The following is a 25,479-nucleotide window of genomic DNA, read 5'->3' as shown; positions in this document are numbered from 1 at the left end:
AAAGATTGTCTCACCAGAGGCGGTGAGCAAAGGGACTCTCCACCCTGTTTCCATCAACAGACATTGCCCCCCTGTTACCCATTTACTCTTTGCTGATGATGTCATGCTTTTTGTGGAGGGTAATGAGGAACAAATTAAGGCTGTGATGGATATCCTCGACTGCTTTTGTGAGGCTTCTGGCCAGAAGATTAACATCCATAAATCTCGTATGCTTTGTTCCAAGAATATGGATAATAGCTTGTGTAGAAGACTGAGTGAGATGTCTGACATTCCCCTGACTCAATCGTTTGGGAAATACCTTGGGGTCCCTCTTCATAGTGACAGGGTGTCCAAAGCCTCTTTTAAAGACATTTTGGACAAATCTAACGGTTTGTGTGCTAGCTGGAAAGCTAATTCTCTTTCCCTTGCAGGTCGCCTTACTTTAATCCAGTCTATCAACTGCGCTGCTCCAAATCACATCATGCAAGCCTGTAAGCTCCCTGAGCCGGTCCTCAACGACCTTGATAAAATTAATCGGCGTTTTCTGTGGGGAGAGTCTGGGGATGGGAGGAAGATTCACCTGGTCCCTTGGAAGGAAGCCTGCCAGCCTAAGAGCAGGGGGGTCTTGGTATAAGGCAAGCTAAGGACAATAATAAAGTCCTGTTAATGAAGCTTCTTTGGAGAATGTGGCAATCCCCCTCCTCCCTTTGGGTTCGTCTTCTGTGCGGCAAGTATAGGAAAGATAGAATCTTTGGTGGCCCGAAGGAGAGGGTTGTCAGCTGTTCCTTCCTCTGGAAAGGGCTTAATGCTGTTTTTGCTGAGTTCTGTACGGGGATTGGCTTGGAGGTGGGTAATGGGAGATCCATTAGTTTCTGGTATGACACCTGGATTGGTGACAAACCGTTGATTGAGGTGTGCATCGCCCCTCCGCCGAATGATCTCCTCTCCTGGAGAATTGCTGATGTGGTGGACTCGGAGGGAGACTGGATCTGGTCTAAGTTCGACTCCTTTCTTAGCCTGGAGACCCTCCTTAATATTAGAAGTGTGAAGATTAGTAATTAGGAGGAGGATAAGGACAGACACTGCTGGGCCTTGACTAATAATGGTTCTTATTCTTGCAAATCGGCCTATGAAGCTTTTACCCCTAATAGGGCTGATCCTCCCTTGGAAATTTGGAAGTCCATTTGGGCCCTCAAAGTCCCCTACCGCATTAGGAGTTTCCTATGGCTGGGAGTCAAAGACAGGCTCCTCACGAATGCAGATAGACACAGAAGGCACTTGGCTGTATCTGGTGCCTGTAGCAAATGCAGCGGCCATGTGGAAACCTTGTGCCATGCTTTGAGGGATTGCCCGAATAGTAGAAAGGTTTGGGAAGGGGTCCTTCCTCACCACATCCTTCCTTCCTTTATGGGGTTCTCTGATATTGACTGGTTCTCTGAAGGCGTTAATGGGAATTTGTTGGCCAGTATGGAGCACGGGGCTATTCTCTTCGCTATTATTTGTCACCAAATGTGGAAATGGAGGAATGAAGAGTTATTTGCTGAGAAGACTGTCTTTATTCCTGACCTCCGATTTTACTTCTCGAAAAAACTCTCTGTTATTACAAAGAGTTTTGAAGGAGAGCCCCTGGTTCACCCCTCCCCGGTTAAAGAGGTCCAGTTAGTTGGTTGGAGGAAGCCCAGGGAAGGGGTTGTCAAGTTGAATACGGATGGCTCCTGCCTTAGTAATGGCAGAATTGCTGCTGGTGGAGTTCTTCGGGATGCTGGTGGCGCCTGGCTGGCTGGGTTTACCCATAACTTAGGTACGAGCTCCTCCTTTACTGCGGAGCTCTGGGGGATCTTGTCTGGCATTAAACTCGCCATTCGCATGGGTGTTAAAAGACTTTCGGTGGAGTCTGACAATTTGGAGGCTATCAACAGGATTTCGGATAGACAGGCTGTTTGTCTTAAGAGTCAGAATCTCATTAAAGCCATCTTGAGGCTTCGTCCTGCCTTCGATTCTCTTACCTTCTCCCATATTTATAGGGAGCAAAACCGCGTGGCGGATCGCTTGGCAGCTGCTGGGCATGGGGGGATGTTAGGTGTTTCTACCCTTTCCGTTCCTCCTTCTTTTCTGTTACCTTCTCTTCTTGAGGATAGGATTGGGGTCAGTCTTCCTAGACTGATCCCGGGTTAGGTTTTTGTTTGTTTGTTTTTTTCTTCCCTTCTTACGAAAAAAAAAATTTATTTTTAGGGATAAGGTACCAAAATAGGTCTAAGGTTTTTAGGAAAATACTAATTTAGGCTCCACATTCAAAATAGCACCAATATAGGCTTAACGTTTACAACATAATATTAATTTAGGCTTAACGTTTACAATATAGCATCAATTTAGGCCTCACGTACAAAATAGCACCAATCTAGGCTTAACGTTTACAAAATAATATGAATTTAAGCTTAACGTTTACAAAATATATACAATTTAAGCTAAACGTCATAATTAAATTAATCATATTATATTCTTTCCCTATTAACTTTATATGTTATCTTTTTATTTAGTTCTATTTTCTTATTTATTATAATACAATTAATTACTAGTATTTTTGCCCATTAAAATCTTATATTTATTTTTAATCAACGTTTCCATGACTACTAAATTTCATTGCTCACATAATATATGCAAACTAAAAGTAATTGAATACCCACAATATTCCATGGAATTTAGGAGTCATGGAATGGTTGATGAAAAACAAATATAAGGTTTTAATGGGCAAAAATACTAATTAACTGTATTATAATAAATAAGAAAATAGAACTAAATAAAAAGATAACATATAAAGTTAATAGGAAAACAATATAATATGGATAATTTAATTATGACGTTTAGCTTAAATTGTATATATTTTGTAAACGTTAAGCTTAAATTCATATTATTTTGTAAACATTAAGCCTATATTGGTGCTATTTTGAACGTTGAACCTAAATTGGTACTTCCCTAAAAACCTTAGGCCTATTTTGATACCTTATCCCTTATTACGTAATACAAGTAAGGTGATCTTCATTATAGATTTCCAAATTTGAAGTGAAACACATGTGGCACCAAGATTATGCGTAGTTGAATTCACCCGAGGTTGTTCTTGGACAAACTCTAAACGAACAAAAGTCTTAGCCTCTTTCAAAATGTCCTCCACTAGAACTCCAAGCTAGTTTGAAAGATCTTTACCTTTCTTGAGCACATTAATTGCAGATAGAGAATCCGTAGCAAACATCGTAGCAAAAAGCTAGTCTCCTTCGGAAAGCGAAAACCAAACAAGAATTCCTTGAAGTTCAGCATGTAAGACACACAGTGGAGAATCTAATGGTCCTCCATCAGACATCATCACTTGATCATTACTATCCCTGACTAGAAATCTGAATGCATACTGATTACTCCTAAGTGGAATGTCGCGTCACAATTAATTTTGAATAAAGACTCCGACAGAGGAGATCAATGCACAATTGATTCTCGATAAGAATAAGTAGACATCAACGTCTCAGAGATCTGAAAACCTGCAACAAATACATTAAGAACTTCTTCCAAAAAATTCAGGATCATTTGAACTCAAATCAAATGTTGATTGTGCGCCACTCTGTTTCTTTCAGACCACAAATACCAAATTAATCCGCAAAACACAACAAGTTCGCATTTAGGCAGTGTCTGAAAAACACTATCAAACCATTCTGCATTAGAGCAACCCACATATTTATTCACTTTAAAAGACAGATTCGCTTGCTTCCAATAAACTCGTGAGATCGAACAATTTTTCAAAATATGGAGCAACGTCTCAATCTCTTTACCATAAAGCTAACCTCGATCAATTAAATCCAATCATCTTTTAGCAAGATTTTCATTACAAGGCAGATAATTTTTAGCAGCATTCCAGGCAATGTGAAGAAACTTAACTGGTGCATTAATAGACCATAGACTCTTCCACAAAGTAGACCCATAGGATGAAGATGTTGCCAAATTAAGATTCAACTTCATAAAATCAAAAGCAACCTTATAACCCGACTTAACCAAATAATCATCAGTAACTCATTTCTAACAAAAATTATCAAAGTCGATTAAATACGAAACTCATTAGGTAGGAGTACCATTCAATAAAACAACGACCTATTACATGGAACATAAGGGATCCACCTTGATTGTAGTAAATTTATCGACCTTCCATCTCCTACTCGCCAACATGATCCATTAGCAATTACCTTCCTTGTCCGAAGCAAGCTACGACACATAAAACTTGCACATAAACCACTCTTAGCTTGCATGAGGTTCAATCGCGGAAAATATTTATGTTAAATATCATAGAATACAATGAATCAGGATTACCAACATCTTCCATATATGTTTCGCAAGTAAAACAAGATTGAAAGTATAAATATTACGAAACCCCAACCTTAAGGGCGGTAATAGGGCTGGGCTGGGTGGGAATGCATTTTCCATTCTGCCCCAATACTTTCAGAAAATCCCTAAAAAAGGATTGATTTTTTTTACACCTACACCCGCACCTAATGTGCCCTCACGAGTGATTGGGAATCTGCATCACCCAAAAAAATTCATTAATCCATTATGTATGCTCGCTGATTGTTAGAAATGCAAAACAGATAAAACCAAAGATTTTTCCAATCATTCACTAAATTCCTAATTATATCCTTAACTGATCAAAATATGCATTAATTACGTATATTCAAATAAACCATATGCATAATAAATACAATTTACCTTATGTTTGTTGTTACAATTTGTTGTTGGAAAATGCTGCTTTTCCAGAAAGTAGATATTTCATGCTTTTGTAAAAAGCTATTTTTTCAGTTATCAAAGACAAACAGAAGAAAGTGTCTAATGAAACACCTAAAACCCTTTCTTATGGAGTGAAAAGGTAAATAAGAAGAGAAAAATGAGCAACCAAACACTCCATAATTATACTTAGATTTTTATTTCTAATATTTGAGGCGAGATTTTAGTTGCGCTTTTTTATAAATATTGTTGAGATTGAAATTTTATTGTTTTTATAAAGGGTTAAGGTGTAAAAATACCCCTAACGTTTTGGGTCAGGAGCAATTTTATCCCTAACGTCTAAAATGATGCAATTTTACCCCTAATGTTGGAAGCCAAGAGCAATTTTACCCCTAACGTTGATAAATTGGGTCAATTTGAGAAATAATTCATCAAACTGTCTTCTCGGTCATGAATCTTATCATCTACACTTCACACATGCGTTATTTTATCAGTAACAAATCACAAACATATGTTGGGATGTGAAAAAAATAAGGAAAAAATATTAAAAATATAATGTCTTTTGTATGAATTAGATAAAAAAAAATCAAAAAATCCACCGAATTTATAAATATTAATCTCCAATTTTATTATTAAATTACAAAAAATATTATATTACAAATTGATATGCAATTGGTGCAAAATAAAGAAAAAAAATGATTGTATTTTATAATAGTGTCTGAAATTGATCCAATTTATCAACGTTAGGGGTAAAATTGCTCTTGGCTACAAACATTAGGGATAAAATTGCACCATTTTAGACGTTAGGGGTAAAATTGCTCCTGATGCAAAATGTTAGGGGTATTTTTGCACATTAACCCTTTTATAAATGAAGGGCTAAAGTAGTCCTCTCAAAATTTGAGACTATTTTAATATTTTATCGATTTACTGAAATTAATTTACAGTTGCTTTTACTATACAAATTAAACAGGTAAATTACATCCATGGTCAGTGAACTTTGCCTATTTTTATGGTATGATCATTGGATTTTTTTTTTTTTTTTTTTTTTGAGAAAAATGCTTGTAATTTCATTAGATAAAAAATGAAGGAGTACAACAAGCAAAATGTAAGGAATAAAACCTCACATGATTACAGACTAAAGCAAATACAACATCCACAAAGGGATGAAAATGACTACAAAGAGCAAAAAGAGCCCATAAAAGGCATAAAAAACACAAAACAACAATATATTCTTCGTTAATCCAAATCTGTAGAAAGACATCTGCAATCCAAACTCCATCTTTTAGACCATTCCGAATATTCGGATCTGAGTCCTTTTTTTGTTGCAACCACGTAGATTTATTGATCTACGGATAAGATAAACCATTTCCGCTCTTGCTAAATCCGAAAAAAGTATAAACGACGAAATAATAGAGTGCAGATACAATCAGACGGATAAAAAGTTTTGAAGAAATATATGAATATAGACTAAAAAAGCAATAAAAAATTACAGAAATCTAACCCGGTGTGAGAAGGAAGAAGGAAGATCTTTCGTCCTCCTCGAAGTAGATCAACAAAATAGGAAGATTGATAGAAAAAAAGGCAATGAGAAAGGAAGAAGAAAGAAATTTTTTTTCAGTTTCTGGAGAGGATTTGAGCAGTTGACTACTCATGGTATGATCATTGGACCTAAAAGGTAATATAAAAGGTATTAAATTTTACATTAAATTACATCAATAGCGACTAATATCATGTACTCACTTTTTTTTTTACTTTTGATTCCCTTTTCAACAGACTAACTTCTCACTCTCTCCATTTTATTCCTCCATTCCATCATCTTTCATGACTTTATTTCTTTCTAAGAAATGAAGGTGTGAAATAAGATGGAACGGACGGGTAAAATAGGGAGAGAAAAAGAAGTTAATCAGTTGAAAAGAGTCTAAATTAAAAAAAAATGGATCAACGGCAATAATAGTCATGAATATAATTTAATATAAAATTCGTTTATATTCTGTTTTGAAATTCAATAGTCATATAATAAAAATGAGCAAAGTTGAGTAGCCATGGGTAATTTATCCCAAATTAAATATTGAGACAATAGTTAAAGTAGATATGATTTTTTTACTGTAAACAGTTTTCACCGACTTAAACCTAAAAGCACTTCATTTTGGACTCAGATCTAGTCATGTTTAGACTTAAAAATGAAATTTCAAACAATCTAAACAGATTTTAAAAATTGGGCTAGGTTTGGATTAGCTCGTTAAATTTTTATAAATTTCAAACTCTAGTTTCATACTAGCTCATTCTATTTTTATAAATCTCAAGCTTATAAGAAAAAACGGATTTAGATAAAGACCATGTTTGGTAAAGAGCGTTTTGGGATAAAAAGAACGGTTTTGACCAACTTTAGAGGTTTGACCACTGAAACCGCTAATTGGAGTGTTTGGTGGAGAGAGATTTGGGAGAGAGTTTTGGGATGAAAACGCTAATTTAGAAAAAGCTCTTGAAATGAGCTTTTTCAATTAGCATTTTGCAATATTAAAATTAATGGACTTCTTTAACCCTAATAGATAGACTCCCTCTTCTCCTGCGCCAAAATTAATGCCCTTATTCGTCTTTTTGCACAAACCGCTATTATCAATCAGCTAATTTTTACCAAACAGGTCTAAACAAACAGCTAATCAAATCAGCTAGTCAAATCAGCTAATGTAATCAGCTAACAGCTAACAGCTAATTTCCAAACAGGGCCAAACTTGAATCAAATCGAATTTAATATCATTTTTCTCTATCTAAAATTGATCTATTTCAAATGCAGGTCTGAATGGACGGAGTTGATACCCAAATTGGTGGATTATAAATTAATGGATAAGGTATAAATTTAGCCAGATTTCGCCTCCAAATCTAAAACGGTACAATATTAAGTTTCGCGTTTATAAGAGTACAATTTCAAGACTTTTTTTTTTGGTAGGAACAAGAAAAGAAAAAAAAAAAGAAAAAACAAAAACCAAAAACCTAGCCTGTGATTAGCCTAGGGAAGCTAACCCCCACCACATCTTCAAAAAGAAGAGAAGAAAGATAATCAGGAGGATAAGAAAAGGTCGTGACGCCCAACATCCCCTCATGACCAGCAGCCGCCAAACGATCCGCTACCCGGTTCTGTTCTCTGAAGATATGGCTGAAATTTATGAAATCAAAGGAAGAGCAAAACCTTCTAATACATTTGATTAGATTTTGGCTATTTAAACAAATAACATTATTATCAGAAATCATTTTGATAGCCTTAAGGTTGTCAGATTCTACAATCAACTTCTTCAAACCCAGACTCTTGGCAAGTTTAAGGCTAGAAAAAAATCCCCCAAAGCTCAGCCGAGAAGGACGAACCCAAATCCAGATTCTGAGCAAACCCAGACAACCATGCACCCCCATCATCTCTCAGAACACCTCCTGCAACAATCTTACCGTCCTTAAGGCAAGAACCATCTGTGTTTAATTTCACCACCCATTCCCTAGGTTTGCACCAACCAAGGAGGTGAACAGTCTTCTTGTGGGTCGACCTAGCAAGAGAATCTCCTTTGAAGCTATCAATAATATTGAATAATTTTTTCGAGAAGAACTCAACTAAATTAGGAATAGAAACAGTTTTCCCTCCAAAGATCTCCTCATTCCTCCACTTCCAAATCCGGTGACAGACAATAGCAAAGAAAATATCACCATGCTCAAGGTTAGCCAATAACTTTCCACTAACTCCATCAATAAACCAGTCATGATCAGAGTGAGCCAAGAAAGTGGAAAACATGTGGTGAGGGAGAACTTTTCTCCACACCTCTTTACTTCTAGTACAGTCCCTAAGAGCATGGCAGTACAATTTCAAGACTAATTAGTGGAATATATATCTTTTTTTTTTATTAATAGAAGATTGTACCTTATTCATAAGTTAATGGGATAAGGGCCAAATTTGATCCTTGCGTTTCTAGTGAAGTGTAGATTTAGCGTAATATATGAAATTGTAAAAATTTAACCTTAACGTTTCAACGCAAAATCAATTTTTGCCATACATTATTGAAAATTTGAAAAAACTGGTTTGACTATTTTTTTTAATGTGTCTGAATCTTTTACTGTTCATTAATAATAGTTACAAATAACCAACAAAAATATATAAAACGGTTTCACTTTATCAACAAATTTATTTAAAATGTCAGATATAACACTAAAATAACAGTCAAACCGTTATTTTCGAATTTTCAATAATGTAAGACTATAATTAATATGGTTTAAATTTACATCTTTTCATAAATTTTAATCAAATATGCACTCGGTAAAAAACACTACGGTAAAATTTGATCCTTACCTGTAACTTAATTATTACAAACGAGCTCAAAGATGCCAAGCGAGCAAAACTTGAAATAGACAGATGTTAGTCAAAGAGAGCGAGTACATACATTTTCATAATCTCCGCTCTCATTGATTTCATCGCTTCTTAGACCCTCAAAGCTCTCTGCTCTCTCATACTTTCTTTCTCTCTTCTAAGTTCTTCTATCTTGATTCATCAGCCGGAATTTTTCAACACTCTCTTCTTTCCAAACACTAGAAAATTCCATCACTTCACCGGAGCTAAACCGCTGAATCCAATGGCTTCTTCGCTGTCGACGACTTCACCTTCAATTTCCGCTTCTGCTTCTGCTTCAGCCTCCGCTGTGGTGAAAATCGCCGCCAATTTGCCTCATTACAGGAATTCTACTCTCTCGGGCTTCTCCTTTCGCCTCTCTCCTAATCCCAAGCTCCGATTTTCTACAAAGGTTACTTTCTTGGTTCTTTCTCAAGGAAATTTTAGATTCTTTGTCTGTTTGTGATTATTCTTCCTGTGGAAATGGTGATGGGCATTTAGGAATTTCTGAAGTAGTTCTTTCTTTGAAAGCTTTATTGATTCTTTGGATTTCGTAAATTCGAAATTAGTTGCAGATTTTTGAATTTGGGGGAATTTTATTGTGATTCTCTGGTTTACTTTACAGATTTTTGAATTTGGGGGAATTTTATTGTAATTCTCTGGTTTAATTTACTTCATTTATCTGTTTAGTTAGTTTTCTTGGAAGATGATAAGGAAATTACTAGTGTTTTTCATATCTATCCTTATCAATTAACTTAAGAAAGCAGAAATGAAAGTTCACATATATATAAGTAAATGGAATTAAATTAGTACCCACTTTTGGGTTGATTATCTTTTCCTTCTTGAAAATGTTGGTTTTATGTGTCTGTTTGTGATTATTGTTCCTGTGGAAATGGTGATGGGCATTTAGGAATTTCTGAAGTAATTCTTTCTTTGAAAGCTTTATTGATTCTTTGGACTTCCCAAATTCGAAATTGGTTGCTAATTTTTGAATTTGGGGGAATTTTATTGTGATTCTCTGGTTTACTTTACAAATTTTTGAATTTGGGGGAATTTTATTGTAATTCTATGGTTTAATTTACTTCATTTATCTGTTTAGTTAGGTTTCTTGGAAACTGATAAGGAAATTACTAGTGTTTTTCATCTCTATCTTTATCAATTAACTTAAGAAAGCAGAGATGAAAGTTCATATACATAAGTAATTAAATGGGATTAAATTAGTACTCACTTTTGGATTGATTATCTTTTCCTTCTTGAAAATGTATGGTTTACTCTGTAAGATTTGAAACAATTAGGGGAAAGAAAGTAAGGACTGATAGAAATAGCTAACAAGAAACTAGGTGTATCAAAATGAATTATCATGTCATAATAGTGTTATGGGATACTATGTTGCACGGAAACGCAAACAGAAACGGATACCGGAAAACGTTATTTTTAAGAAAATTTAGCTAGGAAATGGTAATGGAAATGGAAAAGAAACAGAGAAACTGACACGAAACACGGAAACGCTAATGAAGAAGAGTTTCCGTGCAACATAGATGGGATATATATGCACCACATGATTATATATGATATCAATACAACAAAAATATAATTGTGTCAAACAGGTCGTGTTAGCCTGATTGTCACTATAAATGTGTTGTCGAATAAAAAATTGACAGCCCTACAAGAAACCACTGCATAGCGTGACATTGTTTTGTTGTCATCTTAATGTGGAATAGTGAGGGGTGCTTACCGTGATTTATGGGTGTTAAATTGATATTTTTTTTAGTGTTTTTACATAAAAAAAATTAAAGCCTCATTCATAGTTTCCATAGGATTTTCGCTGTTTTCCGGCGACTAGTGGGTGCTCAAAACCCCCCTGGATCCATCCCTGCTGTGGAAAGGTGACACCTTTGAATTATTGTGACACGTTTGCCCTTTTTGGATGATACACATTTCTGGCTATATTGTGACCTGGCTTAGAGTTAGCCATGGTTTGATGAGAATGGGAATCTTTAATCAAGAGTGTATTTACACGAAACAGTTTTGCAATTTGGTTCTGGCCTATGATGCACGGAAACTTTGATTTTAAAAATCTGATACATTTCACAAACCGAAGTTCTCTGAAACTGATATGAAACATTTCATGTCATTTTCCATCATTTAAAAAAAAAAATTGGAAACTCGTTTCTTAGATTCCTCGGTTATGAAACATTTCGTGTCACTTTCCACAAACCGAAGTTCCCCCATGTTTCCAGTTCTTATATTTTTTATAAATATATTTCCTCGGTTTCCGTTTCAGTTTTTGTATCCTTTTACATTCCCATGTAACATAGGTTCCAGCTTGATTGATTTTGAATTTGCCTGTCATAATTCTCTTGGAGTTGCATTTTTTTAGCTTTGAAGGGTTTTTCTTCTTATCGGTCTCTTTTTTCAGCTTCCAAAGTCTGCCAACTTGTTCATTAGTTTGTCACTACTTGTTGTCTGTGAATTGTTAATTCACCAAATGCTACTTAACTTTTGTAGTCTTGTGCCCTCTTGGTTCCAACAAATTAATTTTAGCATCAGTTTTCGCTCGGGTTTATTAATCTTACACATCTGACATGTCCTCTATGGATCATTATTCAGATCCCATCTTTTATTTGTCAAAGTATAATTTCCATATCCCATATCCCTTTAATTTTTGAAGTACAATTTTAGCATCGTAATGGACACAACATATCCCTTGTTGAAAAATCAACAGGTCTAGCTCTAGCTAACAAATGAGCAGCTTGCACAGACCGACAACCAAAAAAAAAAAACTGAATAGAATCCAATTCCCTGTCTAATCTACGATAATCAATAACGACTGTATTAATAGGAGAACAAATATCACTCTGAGGAATTGAGAATATGCAACCAAAAGCCTCTAATTCAATGATAACATGATGTAAGTTTAGCTGTTTTAACCAACTCAAAGCTTCTTGATAACTTAGCATCTCTCTTAAAACCGGATTACCTCCTCCATACAATAAAAGACTTCAGGCAACCGCTACATTCTCAAACTCATCCCGAATATTACAACCATGAACTAAACAATCACCTCCATCAGATACACTAGCATCAATACACTTGATGATCCAACCTGAGCTCGGTTTTCTCCATTTTTGGTGTGATGGTTCGGATGAAACAGCCCTGGGATCAATTCGCCTCGTATTGGAAAATCAAAGCTAAGTGACATCAAATACTAAGTAATTTATCTGCAAATCAGTTAAGACCTTTTCATGCCGATGTTTCAATTGTTGGTTCAGCCTTACAAGAGTTACAATCTGTAATTGTTTGATTGCTAATTTGCTGATGAATTTGGTTTGTCACATTTATTGGTAAACATTCGGTTATTCTAAGTATTTGTCAAATTAAGGTTACAATCTGTAACTTACCGCACATGATTGAGAGATTAGATGTACCTTTTCTGCCACTTTTTTCAAATATGTAATTTCAGGTTCCGCCATTTTTTTCATCAGCATCTCATATGATTGGAATGGAAATTTGCTTGTTAGAATTGTGTATATCTTGTTTAAGATCACATTTTGGTTTGAAAGTTTACATATATTTTGTCTCCCGAGCTCATGTCCCATTTACATTGTTTTTTATATATTCCTTTCATTTATAAATAGAAGATGTATCAATGCTAATTAAGGTTTAGACAGTTCTAAGCTTTCAAAAATTGCTGCAGCAACAACAACAACAAAGCCTTACTCCCGAAATGATTTTTTTTTTATTTATAGTATGGTTCATGTCATAAGATGTGGCTAAGTTTTTCGCTGGCCGCCACAAACCTACCGCAACCCTCCTCCTTTGTCCGGGCTTGGGACCGGCTGTAAAGGCCACCAAGTGACCCTCACAGGCGGAGTTTCAAAAATTGCTGCAGCATGCACACAAAATTTTATTATTCTGATAATGCTGATTGTTGTCGTTCAACTTATCACCAGGTGATAATTATCAGGCAACAAATGGATTTCATATTGTTTTTGCTCAATTTGTCCTCATAGATGATTTATGCGCGATAATACAACATTGGTGGAATATTGACAATCTTGGAAATGATCATGCTTTTCCCTGTATTATGCATGAGAAATTTCCGCTTTTACTCTACTTTATATTGAGCACAAAAAAAACTGAAAAATTATCGGTATCTGTAGGTTCTACAGCCTGTTCGTAACAGTTCCTCTTTGGTGAGAGCTCAATTGAACGAGGTAAGGTTCTTTCAATGGTTTTCAATAGAGGATCTGTTTTCGAATTTTCAATCCTTCGTGGAATCGATTTTGGGGTCATCTGTTGCCTTCAAGGTTGCTGTAGATGGATCTTCAAATGCTTCTGCTTCACCTCCAATCAAATCAGAAATATCATCAAAGGACGCCAAGCTATCCGATAAGCCTTCAGCTCCAGTTTTGGCCACAGAGGAGTCGATATCTCAGTTTATTACGCAAGTTTCAAGCCTTGTGAAGTAAGTGATCTGTAGTTGTTCCTTTTCGATCCCACATTCGTTCATAGCATGCTAGAGTTACGGTATTTTATTGCAGGCTGGTTGATTCAAGAGATATTGTGGAGTTGCAGCTGAAACAGAATGATTGCGAACTGGTAATCCGCAAGAAGGAGGCCTTGCCTCAGCCGCCATCTCCTGCTCCTGTTGTAATGATGCATCCGCCTTCACCCTCACCGCAACCACTAATGGCACCTGCTCCGCCTGCAGGTTCCCCGACAGCCTCTAGTTCAGCTTCGTCTACTCCATCCCAATCATCTTCACCTCCTGCTGCTAAATCACAGAAATCATCACTTCCACCACTTAAGTGTCCTATGGCAGGTACTTTCTACAGAAGCCCAGCACCAGGTGAACCAGTTTTTGTGAAGGTAATAATCTCTATTTATTGCGTTTTCTGCTGAACGTTTAACTTTATGGTAACAAGGCATATTTATTGTCGTATCTCTTTTCGTTTCACCACTTTAGGTTGGAGACAAAGTACAGAAGGGACAGGTCTTATGCATCATTGAAGCCATGAAATTGATGAATGAAATAGAAGTAAGTTACTTCTTGTTTGCATTTTAATGTTATCTGGGTTTAAGATTTATGACATTCTTATATCGTTTCTGATAGTTGGAGGACCATGGAGGTAATTAACTCCATGATCTTGTTAATATAAAATCTAAATACAAAAATGGTTGCAGATAATCTCTTTTTGTGTTTACAGATACTGAACTTGACCATTAGTTAAATTTTTGTATTTCATTGCATTTGGTTTTACCTTCTCCTGCGTTATGGGAATATGTGGGGAAGATCTAGGATGATATACTGCAGGAGAAAGAGTTTCGTTATAGCCTATATATCGGATTGGGAACATAGGTGAACGATGCATTCTTGGTAAATAGCTTGATGAAAGGAAAGAATCGGGATATCAAATTGGGTTTTTGTGTCATAATCATGTTATATATAATCCACATAGTTGTTAAAGGCGCGCCTCAGGCGAGGCTCAAGGTCCTTGCCTCAGCCACCATCTCCTGCTCTTTTTTCCCCAGGTGCACGCTTGCTCCTAGGCTCCAGGACCTCCTAGCGCCTTAGTGTGCCTTTAACAACTATGGTCTTGTCTTTATAAAACGTGTTGTCGTGTCAGAAATTGATAGCCTTAGGAAAGATGAAACTCTTGAAGAGCAAGATAGTAGAAAGATGGTTGACAGATGAAAATTTAGTAAAGAGAAAGGGAGACAGTGAGGATAGGATAGCTGATTAGCCGACAATTCGCGTATTCATTTTGTTCAATAAAGGTTATCATTTAGTCCTGTGGCTAGTTTACTTATAGACTGTCGGAAGGAGGGGGTGGGTGCACGGTACATTGCACCCCTGGCTGCCGGAGTCCACTCTGGGAGGGGTGGTTCGAGGCGACCCTCTTCCGGAAGAGGGTCTAAGAGTGCTGCAATTGCGCCCTCAGATTTGAAATCCTAGCTCTGCCACTAACTCGCTAACTCGGGTATTACTTCTACATGACTGTCAATTTGAAAGCTGAAATGCACTTAGTATCTCAACTTTTATCTGTTCGTGATGTGTTCATGAAGTCGTTTTCTGATTCCACCCGAAATGTTAATGTTTTCATTAGGCTGATCAGTCGGGAACCATAGTCGAAATTATTGCTGAAGATGGAAAGCCAGTGAGCGTCGACCAAGTAAGTACCATTATCGAAACCTGATCAAACCAAATTTTATATTCTACTGTATCTTCTTTGATGTTGTTTTAACTACTTATCATTGATCTCTTTACAGCCTCTGTTTGTGATCGAACCGTAAAAGTCCGATGGATGACCGAGCAGACAAGTAAAATGTACCGAGTTAAGATTTAGAAGAAGGCGAGCGCAGTAATAGTGTGCGATGCGGCATTGTTATTTTGTTGTTGAGAGTGTTTGGTTTGGAATGAGTTGTTAGGGTTACACAAAATTAAAAAATGTGAAAAAATAGAAAAAAAAAACAAAAAAAAAAAACTAATTCTAATATGAACTAAAAACAACTTATTTTCCATGTAGTAATCAGTTTGTAGTTTGTTATTAAAAAGTTTCATTTATAGTGTTGGTTTGAATGCAGAAATACAACTTCCAATCATGTTTAGAGCAATTAAATTGTAACAAAATTGCTTGCTATTATTAGTCTCGACATTTTTGACACGCTAATATGATTTATAGTTATAGAGATAATTCGTTTGATACGATTAATTTGACATGATTATTAGGTAAAAAGCATCTTTAGATCATGACCTTTCATTTTTTTTTCTTCATTCTCCGAAGAGTTGTTTTCGTTGTGAACGAATGTGCTTCTAGTCTTTTAGCCACAAATGCGGTTACTTTTTCAACGAAAAATCCCGATAAGTGAAAAATTAGGCATTGTTCGCCACCATCCGAGAAGCAAAAGATTCGGATAAAAATACATGCATAGATAGTGGTCTAATGACATAGGCTGACTTCGGAAGCTTGGGACGGAGCTGTATGAGACGGAAATTTCACATATGGTTCCCTGGGAAGGGAGTAGCTACTTACTAGAGCTTCGACTAACTACCGATGGTCAATTCTGCTTTGGGGATACCCCTTACTCTACCATTGGTCTGCTATCCCGATCATGATTTTCTTACCTCAAGAAGGAAAGGTTCTTCCTTTTTGGTCGGTTGTTGGTGTTTTAATATTTTGTTTGGATGCATAGATAGTGGTCTAATGACAAGGCCCGACGATGAAAGCTTAGAGCGGAATCGTATGAGACGAAAGTTTCACGTACGGTTCCCTGTGAAGGGAGTGGCTACCTACTAGAGTTTTGACTAACCACCATCAGTCTGCCATTATTATAGAGGTATTTTAATCTAGTGGTCTAATGATACGGGCCGACGATGAAAGCTCGAGACGAAGCCGTATGAGGCAGAAGTTTCACGTTTTCGGTTCCCTGAGAAAGGAGTGGCTACCTACTAAAACTTCGATTAACCACAACCAGTTAATTTTGCTTTGGGAGCACCCCTTACTCTACCATTATTATAAGGGTATTTTAATCTTTTATTTGGATGCATAGACAGTGGTATAATGACAAGGGCCGACGACGAAAGCTCGGGAAGGAGCTGTATGAGGCGGAAGTTTCACGTACGGTTCCATGAGAAGGGAGTGGTTACCTACTAGAGTTTCGACTAACCACCATCGGTCAATTCTGATTTAGGGGCACCCTTTACTCTACCATTATTACAGGGGTATTTTAATATTTTATTTGGATAAATTAAGTCTTTGATTATTTATATTTGGTCTCATTGAGCCTTTATTTGCCAAATTAGTTAGTTATGAATATCTAATTCAATTAAAAAAAAACGTTATCCTTTCCACATGTGTTTGAAATTATATATTTTTTTAGTTTGAATTAAAAAAAAAATTATATTTTTCTTATAGTCATATTACATACAAATAATATTTTCAAATAGTGAAAAATATAAATTTTGAACATATGTGAAAAAAATAATACTCTATTATTTGAGTTTTATGTTCAAAATTGAGTTTTTTTTTTTTTGTTATAAGAGGCTTAATATAATTAAAAAAAAAAACAAAAGTTTAATGTATCTAAATAAAAAATTAAAGATTTAATGAACTAAAAAACGAAAGTTGAAGAACCTCATAATGCTTAAATTATCATCGCCCAACCTTCCACGACACCGTTTTGAGCTCGGTATGGGTTATAAAAAAACTAACACAACCCATCCGGGCCATCCTTATTTTTTGTACTCTAAACCATCAAAGACCGACTCCAACATTGTCTTAACACAAATTTACTCCACGTTTAAAATATTGAGAAAAAAAGAATTTGTTGATATATCTACTTCTCCAAATACAAACTAGGACACAATCCAAAAATATTCGCATGAGAATAGGCTTTCTAAATTAAGATGTAACTAGGGGCGTTTGTTTTACCTACTGTTTGTTGTTGCTGTTTGCTGTTACGGTTTGTTGTTGCTGTTACGGTTTGCTGTTTGCTGTTACGGTTTGTTGTTGTTGTTACGGTTTGCTGTTTGCTGTTGGAAAAAACTGTTTTTCCAAAAAGCAGAGATTATCTGCTTTTGTAAAAGACTGCTTTTCGGGTGTAAAAGGCAAACAGAAGATCACTAACCAAACACCCAATGATGCTTTTCAATTGTAAAAGGCAAACAGGAGGTCACTAACCAAACACCTAAAACTCTCCCTTTTGAAGTGAAAAGACAAAAAGGAGCAACCAAACACCCCCCTAGGTTACGGGTTCAGGTACCCATACAACTCTACATCCAATGGACGGGGCTTGGATAAGGAACAATGATCGTGGTTAGAGCTGGTCCAGACTTTCTAAAACTCGCATATATCTAAGACAAACTTGAGATCTATAAAAATGGCATGAACTGATCCAATCCAAATCATCCTATTAATATTAATTATTAAAATTATATAGTTATATATTAAATATTTATTTTAAGATATAATTTTAATTTTTTATTATGGAATATCTATATATATATATATATTTGTGTAATCCAGATTTAGGCTTAGCTGTTGAACGATAACCAGTACCGGTCAAATAGAGACTCTCCTCCCCTCGTTCGGTTAAGCTGCTCTTCTCTCTGCCCTTAAAGCGTAGCAAGAATTAGCTGCAAAGAGCCTTTGTCACTTATTTATTTTATGGTGATTATAAGTTGGCTTAGCGAGAATCCTTATGTTCGAGGTAACCTAATTTGGTACCTCGGAGTTGAGATGAAGCTCAAATAAATTTGTATTGTATTAAATTTTAAATTTTAATTCTTCTCTATATAATATTAGCTTACAGTGTTTTTTCAAGGGCTTTTCAGGGATCCTTACGGACGGTTTTTCGGAGCGGGATAGGGATCCTCACGGTTCGGGATAGTAACATCTCATCCCTGCCCAAATTTAGTCTTCAAAGGTAAAACACCCCTACCCGCGCCCAAAAATTTCAATTTTTTCAGGAAATCCCTACATTGTTATCATCCCTAATTTTAGATCATTTTTAAAAATTGGATTTCAGTGTAAATTTACCGAATAACAATGGGATAGAGTGGGACTTTACTAAATTAGGTAAGTAAGTCTGAGCCCGTCCTAACCCGACCTATGAACAGCTCTATACATAATTAGACATGTCCATGGACACGGGTACCCACCCGGCCTCCGTCCCTTGGGCCAAATTTGGACAATGAAAATTAATCATAGGCCCAGTCTGGCCCTAAAGCTCACCTATTTTTTGGACGGGTTTGGGATTGATAAAAATAGCACGGACCGGACTGGTCCATCCCAGTCCGTCTATTAATATTAATTATTTATTTATATAGTTATATATTAAATATTTAATTTTAAGTTTAAATTTTATTTTTTATAATTAAAAACTATACATGAATATCATAGTTAAGCACAAAATTACAACTAAGTCATATCATCAAATTTAATTCTTAATATGTCATTATTTTCTATATATTATGATTTTAAAAATTCTAGACCTCAATTCATAAATCATAAACCGTAGAAAATATATTCTAGACTTTTAATTTATAAATTATAATCCTTAAAATATATTAAAAGTACTGATTTTATTAGTTTGACATAATTCAAAATCATGACTTGACATAGTTGTAAATAGTTTTTAAAAGATGAAATTCTGTGTAATTTTCCCATATAGTGGGACTAATCTAAATATTTTTAGGTAAGTCTGAGCCCGTCCTAACCCGGCCATGAATAGCTCTATACATAACTAGATTTGTCTATGGATCGGGTTGGGTCGGATTCGAACCAAGCCTAACAAATTTTTATGTAAAAATACCCATCTTAAGCCCAGACCAGCTCACTATTAATTTAGATGGGTTCGGTCTGGACTAGGCTCGGGCTTAATAATCAAATTCCAAATCCAGACCATATAAGTTCACCTACAAAAATATACATAATTTTTAATTATAAAAAATAAAATTTTTACTTAAAAAAATATTTAATTATAAATATATAATTTTTTTAATTAATATTAATAAGGCGGACCGGACTGGACCGGTCCGTTCTATTTTCATAAATCCCAAACCTATCCAAAAAATACAGTTTTAGCGGACCTAGACCTAAGAAATATTTTCATTGTTCAAGCCCGCCCCAAAGGAAATGGGGCTGGACGGGCCGGGGGTACCCGGACCCGTGAACGTATTTATACATAACTAATAATTTTCTATTTTCTTGAAAATGAAAAAGTTAGTCAAATGATGGGCCTGATCCTGGCCCTAGGCCTCATAATAATTAACAATAATATTCCTTATTTTTTTTTTTATTTTTTTTTATAGTAATATTCCTTAATATTAGTATTAATAATTAAAATATCTTCGTCCTGCCTTCGATTCTCTTACCTTCTCCTATATTTATAGGGAGCAAAACCGCGTGGCGGATCGCTTGGCAGCTGCTGGGCATGGAGGATGTTAGGTGTTTCTACCCTTTCCGTTCCTCCTTCTTTTCTGTTACCTTCTCTTCTTGAGGATAGGATTGGGGTCAGTCTTCCTAGACTGATCCCGGGTTAGGTTTTTATTTGTTTGTTTTTTTTCTTCCCTTCTTACCAAAAAAAAAATAATTAAAATATCTGATTTTGTTTTTTTCTTTTTGTTTTTAACCTTAAAATAATCGAAGCCAAAGAGATCCCAAAAACACTCTCCCTCTCCCCCTCTCTCTCTCTTCTTCTCCCTGTGCTTTTTCCCCAAAGGAAAACCTCAAAATCCCTTATCAATGGGTCCAAAATTCTCCTCTTCCCATCACTTTCCCGCACTTTTCATCGCTTTCCTCGTTCTACTCCCATTTTCTGCCCCCTCGCAATCTTCAATTTACGATCATCTCCGCGTTAATGGCCTCCCCGTTGGCCTTCTCCCGGAGGGGATTACTGATTTTTCATTCGAACCTAATTCTGGTCACTTTCAGATTAACCTAACCCAACCTTGCAATGCCAAATTCGAGAACCAGATGCACTACGATTTCAACATTTCTGGTGTTCTTTCCTTTGGAAGGATCGGGGGGTTATCTGGTATGTCTCAGCAGGAGCTCTTCCTTTGGTTCCCTGTTAAAGGTATACGCGTCGATGTACCTAGCTCTGGTTTGATTTATTTCGATGTTGGGGTTGTGGATAAGCAATTCTCTTTGTCTTTGTTTGAGAATCCTATTGAATGTACCGCTGCCGATGGAGCTGTTGATTCTCGTGGATCGGATTACTTTGAGGTTTGTCTTTATCTTCTTTGATTCTGATTTTGCTTTAATTAGGGTTTCGGTATTGTGATTTCTGCCCTATACGAGATGTTGAATTTCTGTTTAGGGGTTAAACATGGATGAAATAAAATACATTTGGTTTTAGTTGATTTATTGTGTGTGTCTATGTTTGATATTATGCCTTTCACCTGTTTGACATTTGAACTTCTGCATAGAAACCGAGTAAAAAGGTTACCTTTTTGCATTGGAAGTGAATTATTATATCAATATAAAGCTTCTGAATGCTTATAACCTTTATGGTCATTGCCAGCTTTCTTAGTTGATTTATGGCCTAATACATGTGTTCCGGTACTTGGCCTACCCAAAATTCCAATTGCATTCGATAACCCTCTATTTCTCAATAGAAATTGGGAGTCAAGCTCCGTCTCGTGTCAAAGTGTTCGTCACGTGTCAAAAAGAAAATGCTAAATGGACAAAATATTAGGAAACTTTGAAAGTTCACTGGACAGTTGAAGTTTTGTGGTTATTGAATGCAATTGGATAAGAATAGGGAGTTAATTGAATGCAATTGGACAAAAATGGGCGATCATTTGAAACTTTTGAAAGTTCAAGGGGGCAATTGAAATATTGGGCCAAGTACAGGGGCAACCAAAGTATTAAGCCTTTATTTATGGAGTTTGTATATTGAATTCTTATGTTGATTTTTGGCCTTTTGGGGCAAAATTGAACCAACAGCCACTCAAATTTAGGGTCTGCAAATCAATGAACTGCACATTTGATATAAATGAAGTTATTTCAGCCAATTTGTGTATAGAAACTCATCTGGAATGTTGATGTGGCCAATTTGTGTATAGAAACTCATCAGAATCTTGTCATGACCAATTTGTATGTAGAAACTATCGGAATGTTGACGTGGCACATAGTTGACTATATGTCAACTAAGCGCCAATGTCAGATAAGGATGCAATTTTTTTTTTTTTAAATTGTGGCTTAAGATCTTCCATGTGACACGTTCTTGCAAATCAATGAACTACTCATTTGATATCAATAAAGTTATTCTGGCCAATTTGTGAATAGGAACTCATCGGAATGTTGACATGGTCAATATGTGTATAGAAACTCATTGGAATGTTGACATGACCAATTTGTATATAGAAATATGTCAACTAAGCGCCATGTCAGGTTAGGATGCGACTTTTTTTTTTTTTTTTTAAATTGTGGCTTAAGATCTGCCATGTGGCGCACACACGACTGCATGTTTTTGCAAATCAATGAACTACACATTTGATATCAATAAAGTTATTCCAGCCAATTTGTGTATAGAAACTCATCAGAATGTTGATGTGGCTAATATGTGTATAGAAACTCATCCGTTGACATGACCAATTTGTATATAGAAACTATCAGAATGTTGACGTGGCACATAGCTGACTATATGTCAACTAAGCGCCATGTCGGGTAGGGGTGCAGTTTTTTTCTTTTAATTGTGGCTTAAGATCTGTCATGTGGCACACACGAGACTGCACGTTTTTGCAAATCAATGAATTACGCATTTGATATCAATAAAGTTATTCCGGCCAATTTGTGTATAGAAACTCATCGGAATCTTGACCTGGCCAATATGTGTATGGAAACTCATTGGAATATTGACACGACCAATTTCTAGATAGAAACTATTAGAATTTTGACGTGGCACATAGTTGACTATATGTTAACTACGCGCCACATCGGGTAAGGATGCAATTTTATCAATTTGAAACTTCTGAATGCATACAACCTTTATGGTCATTCTCAGCTTTCTTAGTTAATTTATGGAGTTTGTATATTCAATTTTTGTGCTGAGTTTTGGCCTTTTGGGGCTAAATAGAACCAACAGTCACTTAAATTTAGGGTCTGCAAATCAATGAACTAGACATTTGATATAAATAAAGTTATTCCGGCCAATTTGTGTATGGAAACTCATCAGAATGTTGACATGACCAATTTCTATATAGAAACTATCGGAATTTTGAAATGGCACATAGTTGACTATATGTCAACTAAGCGCCACATCGGGTAAGGATGCAATTTTATCAATTTGAAGCTTCTGAATACATATAACCTTTATTTTCATTCTCAGCTTTCTTAGTTAACTTATGGAGTTTGTATATTCAATTCTTATGCTGAGTTTTGGCCTTTTTGGGCTAAATTGAACCAACAGTCACTTAAATTTAGGGTCTGCAAATCAATGAACTACATATTTGATATCAATAAAGTTATTCCGGCCAATTTGTTTATAGAAACCCATCGGAATGTGGACATGACCAATTTGTATATAGAAACTATCGGAATGTTGACGTGGCACATAGTCGGGGAGGATACATGACTTATATATATAAAAACTAAATTCATGCTATCTTGACACCCCCAACCCCAATCTTTTGGAGACAGGGGACCAGAATCATCTCTATTAGGGGTGATTCCAGGCCCCCAAGGACCCCCTGTCAGCCCCTGCACATAGCTGACTACATATCAACTAAGTGCCATGTCGGGTAATGATGCGATTTTTTTTCAATTGTGGCTTATGAAAGTCATACCTGCCGGCACAATGCTTAGTTGACATATAATAACTGTGCGATGTCAATATTCTAGTGAGTTTTTATACATAAATTGATCGGAATGACTTTATTGAAATTAAATACGAAGTTCAATATCTTTGTGAAAATGACCCTAAACTTCAATTGCTGTTTGTGCATTTTGCCTCGAGTTTTGGATATTAGTTTCACTTAACATTGTCCTTTTTTCAACCATTTTATGTTATAATCGCTACCCAATTCTTTTCATTATCTTAGATTGAAAGGTTACTTATTTTTGCTCTTATTTGATTTCAGAATTTACCAGGAATGCTTGAATTTAAACCTGCGCATGAAGACCTGAGGTCCGCTTCATAGATTCTGGGAAGTTTTAAATATTCGGTTTTGGGTTTTCTTTTTCGCCAAATTAGACAAGGATAGTTCGGTTTGGCAGATCATATATTTCGTGTATGTGTGCTTGTTGTGCTGTACAGAGTTACGGCCTGGTACTTCTATCTGTACGTTAAGAAGTATAGCAGTTTTGGCCAACAGAGAAGAAAGAAGAAACAGATAATAAGCAATGGATCTTATTTTTCGTTGAAATGACACGAGAGGAGTGCGAGTTTCGGCTGGTGAGTTTATTTAAGAGTTGTATTATCTGTTTTTTCATACTACTATACGTTTAGAAGATATATGAATATGAATGTTGCATTGTGTTCCTGTAAATTAAAAGAATCTTCTTTGTTTGTATATTATTATTGTCTCACTGCTTTTATCATATAAATGATTATGTTAAATTGATCTACCAGTCAATATATCCTTGTTTGTTGGTAATGTTTGTGGCTACTGAATGCGTGGTCAACGGTCGTTTAGGTTATAATGCTAGTCGTTCTCGAAGTTCAATGATTTTTATGTCATGATTTGAAGTTCAGGGGCTATAATGTTAATAATCCGTAAGTCTAGGGGCTATGAGTGTATTTTCCTCCCTTGTTTGTTGGTCATTTTTGTGCCTTCAACTCTTTCTTTGCTTACTGGCTGGCCGAGCAGTTCGGTGTTCAGCTCGATTTATAAGTTCATGAACAAGCTTGATTATAATGTTCATGAATAGGTTTGGTTCGATTATTTTTTTAATAATAGTATTTCTATAAAGAGGGAAAGGTAAAACAACGTAATTTCGTGTAAACTTTAGTTTTGCAAGTTTCAAAACTATGTAGTTTTGTGTTAGAGAAATTTCAAATGTATATAATTAATTAGATGTCGCGAATGAATTTCATGAACAGAATTAACGAATTGTTCACGAATGGATCTCATGCCGAATATAAACAAAGTTCTTTCTTTGAGTCTTTAGTATGAAAGACAACATTTTATTTGAAATCCCATCTAATTCACAAGAAGTGGTGGCTTTTGCACAAAATGTTAATCATATGAAGAAGTTTGGTTAGAAGTGAGAACTTTGTACTTCTTGTGATTTTGTGATTTCAAGAATCATATCGTGGATATGTAAGGATGCAACTGATACTGTATCTGTGGGTATGTTACGTACCATGTATAAAAGGGTATGAGATCAAAACCTAACAGTAATGGATTGGGTATGAGAATACTTTCAAAATATCTGGTACTCGTTATAACCTCATCTATCCTCATCTATCGCCATACACGTTAGAGTAATTCGTCCGATCAACGATGATGGTCGGTAGCTCCTCATAAGAGTTCGAACGAGACACTGTAGGGTAGAGAGATTTTTTTTTTCTCAAAACCAGTCTATGATATTAATTTTTTACACTTGCATTAAATGACTAATGTATATATAATCTCTTCGTTAGAAGAGAGTTTTAATCTAATTAAAACATTCCTAATTGGTTAAAATTAAAATAGGAAGAGTTCATAGCTAGTTATAAAAATTACAATTACATCATATTGCAAAACTTAATTTTAAATATGTCATTTTTTTTATATATATCACAAAATAAGTATATCATTTTTTTATACCTAATTTATAAATTTTAGACTTCAATTCATAAATTCTAACGCTAAAAAATATATCTTAAATTACTAATTTATGAATCTTAATTCTTAAAATATATTAAAAATGATGATTTTCTTAGTTTGA

At 35.6% G+C, this 25,479-nt stretch overlaps 1 protein-coding gene and 1 long non-coding RNA gene across 3 annotated transcripts; both read left to right on the top strand.

Annotated features, from left to right (window-relative positions):
- Positions 1 to 9,182: 9,182 nt before the first annotated feature.
- Positions 9,183 to 15,665, top strand: LOC136230470 (biotin carboxyl carrier protein of acetyl-CoA carboxylase, chloroplastic). Of its 2 annotated transcripts, XM_066019544.1 has the most exons (7): positions 9,187 to 9,509; positions 13,261 to 13,314; positions 13,408 to 13,565; positions 13,642 to 13,969; positions 14,067 to 14,138; positions 15,208 to 15,273; positions 15,371 to 15,665. In XM_066019544.1, exons 1-7 carry the CDS (start codon positions 9,342 to 9,344, stop codon positions 15,392 to 15,394), a joined length of 870 nt encoding a protein of 289 aa, XP_065875616.1. In that variant the 5' UTR covers positions 9,187 to 9,341; the 3' UTR covers positions 15,395 to 15,665. The 2 variants fall into 2 exon arrangements, with proteins under 2 accessions (XP_065875615.1, XP_065875616.1); XM_066019543.1 differs by having other exon boundaries at positions 9,183 to 9,509; positions 13,261 to 13,565.
- Positions 15,666 to 20,244: 4,579 nt separating this feature from the next.
- Positions 20,245 to 24,186, top strand: LOC136231129 (uncharacterized). The gene is made up of 2 exons (XR_010689687.1): positions 20,245 to 20,829; positions 23,688 to 24,186. It is a non-coding gene; the product is annotated as an uncharacterized lncRNA (long non-coding RNA).
- The last annotated feature ends 1,293 nt before the right edge of the window (positions 24,187 to 25,479 follow it).

The sequence above is a fragment of the Euphorbia lathyris genome, chromosome 5, assembly GCF_963576675.1.
Source record: "Euphorbia lathyris chromosome 5, ddEupLath1.1, whole genome shotgun sequence".
NCBI lineage: Eukaryota > Viridiplantae > Streptophyta > Magnoliopsida > Malpighiales > Euphorbiaceae > Euphorbia > Euphorbia lathyris.
This window is presented reverse-complemented; position numbering and strand designations above follow the sequence as displayed.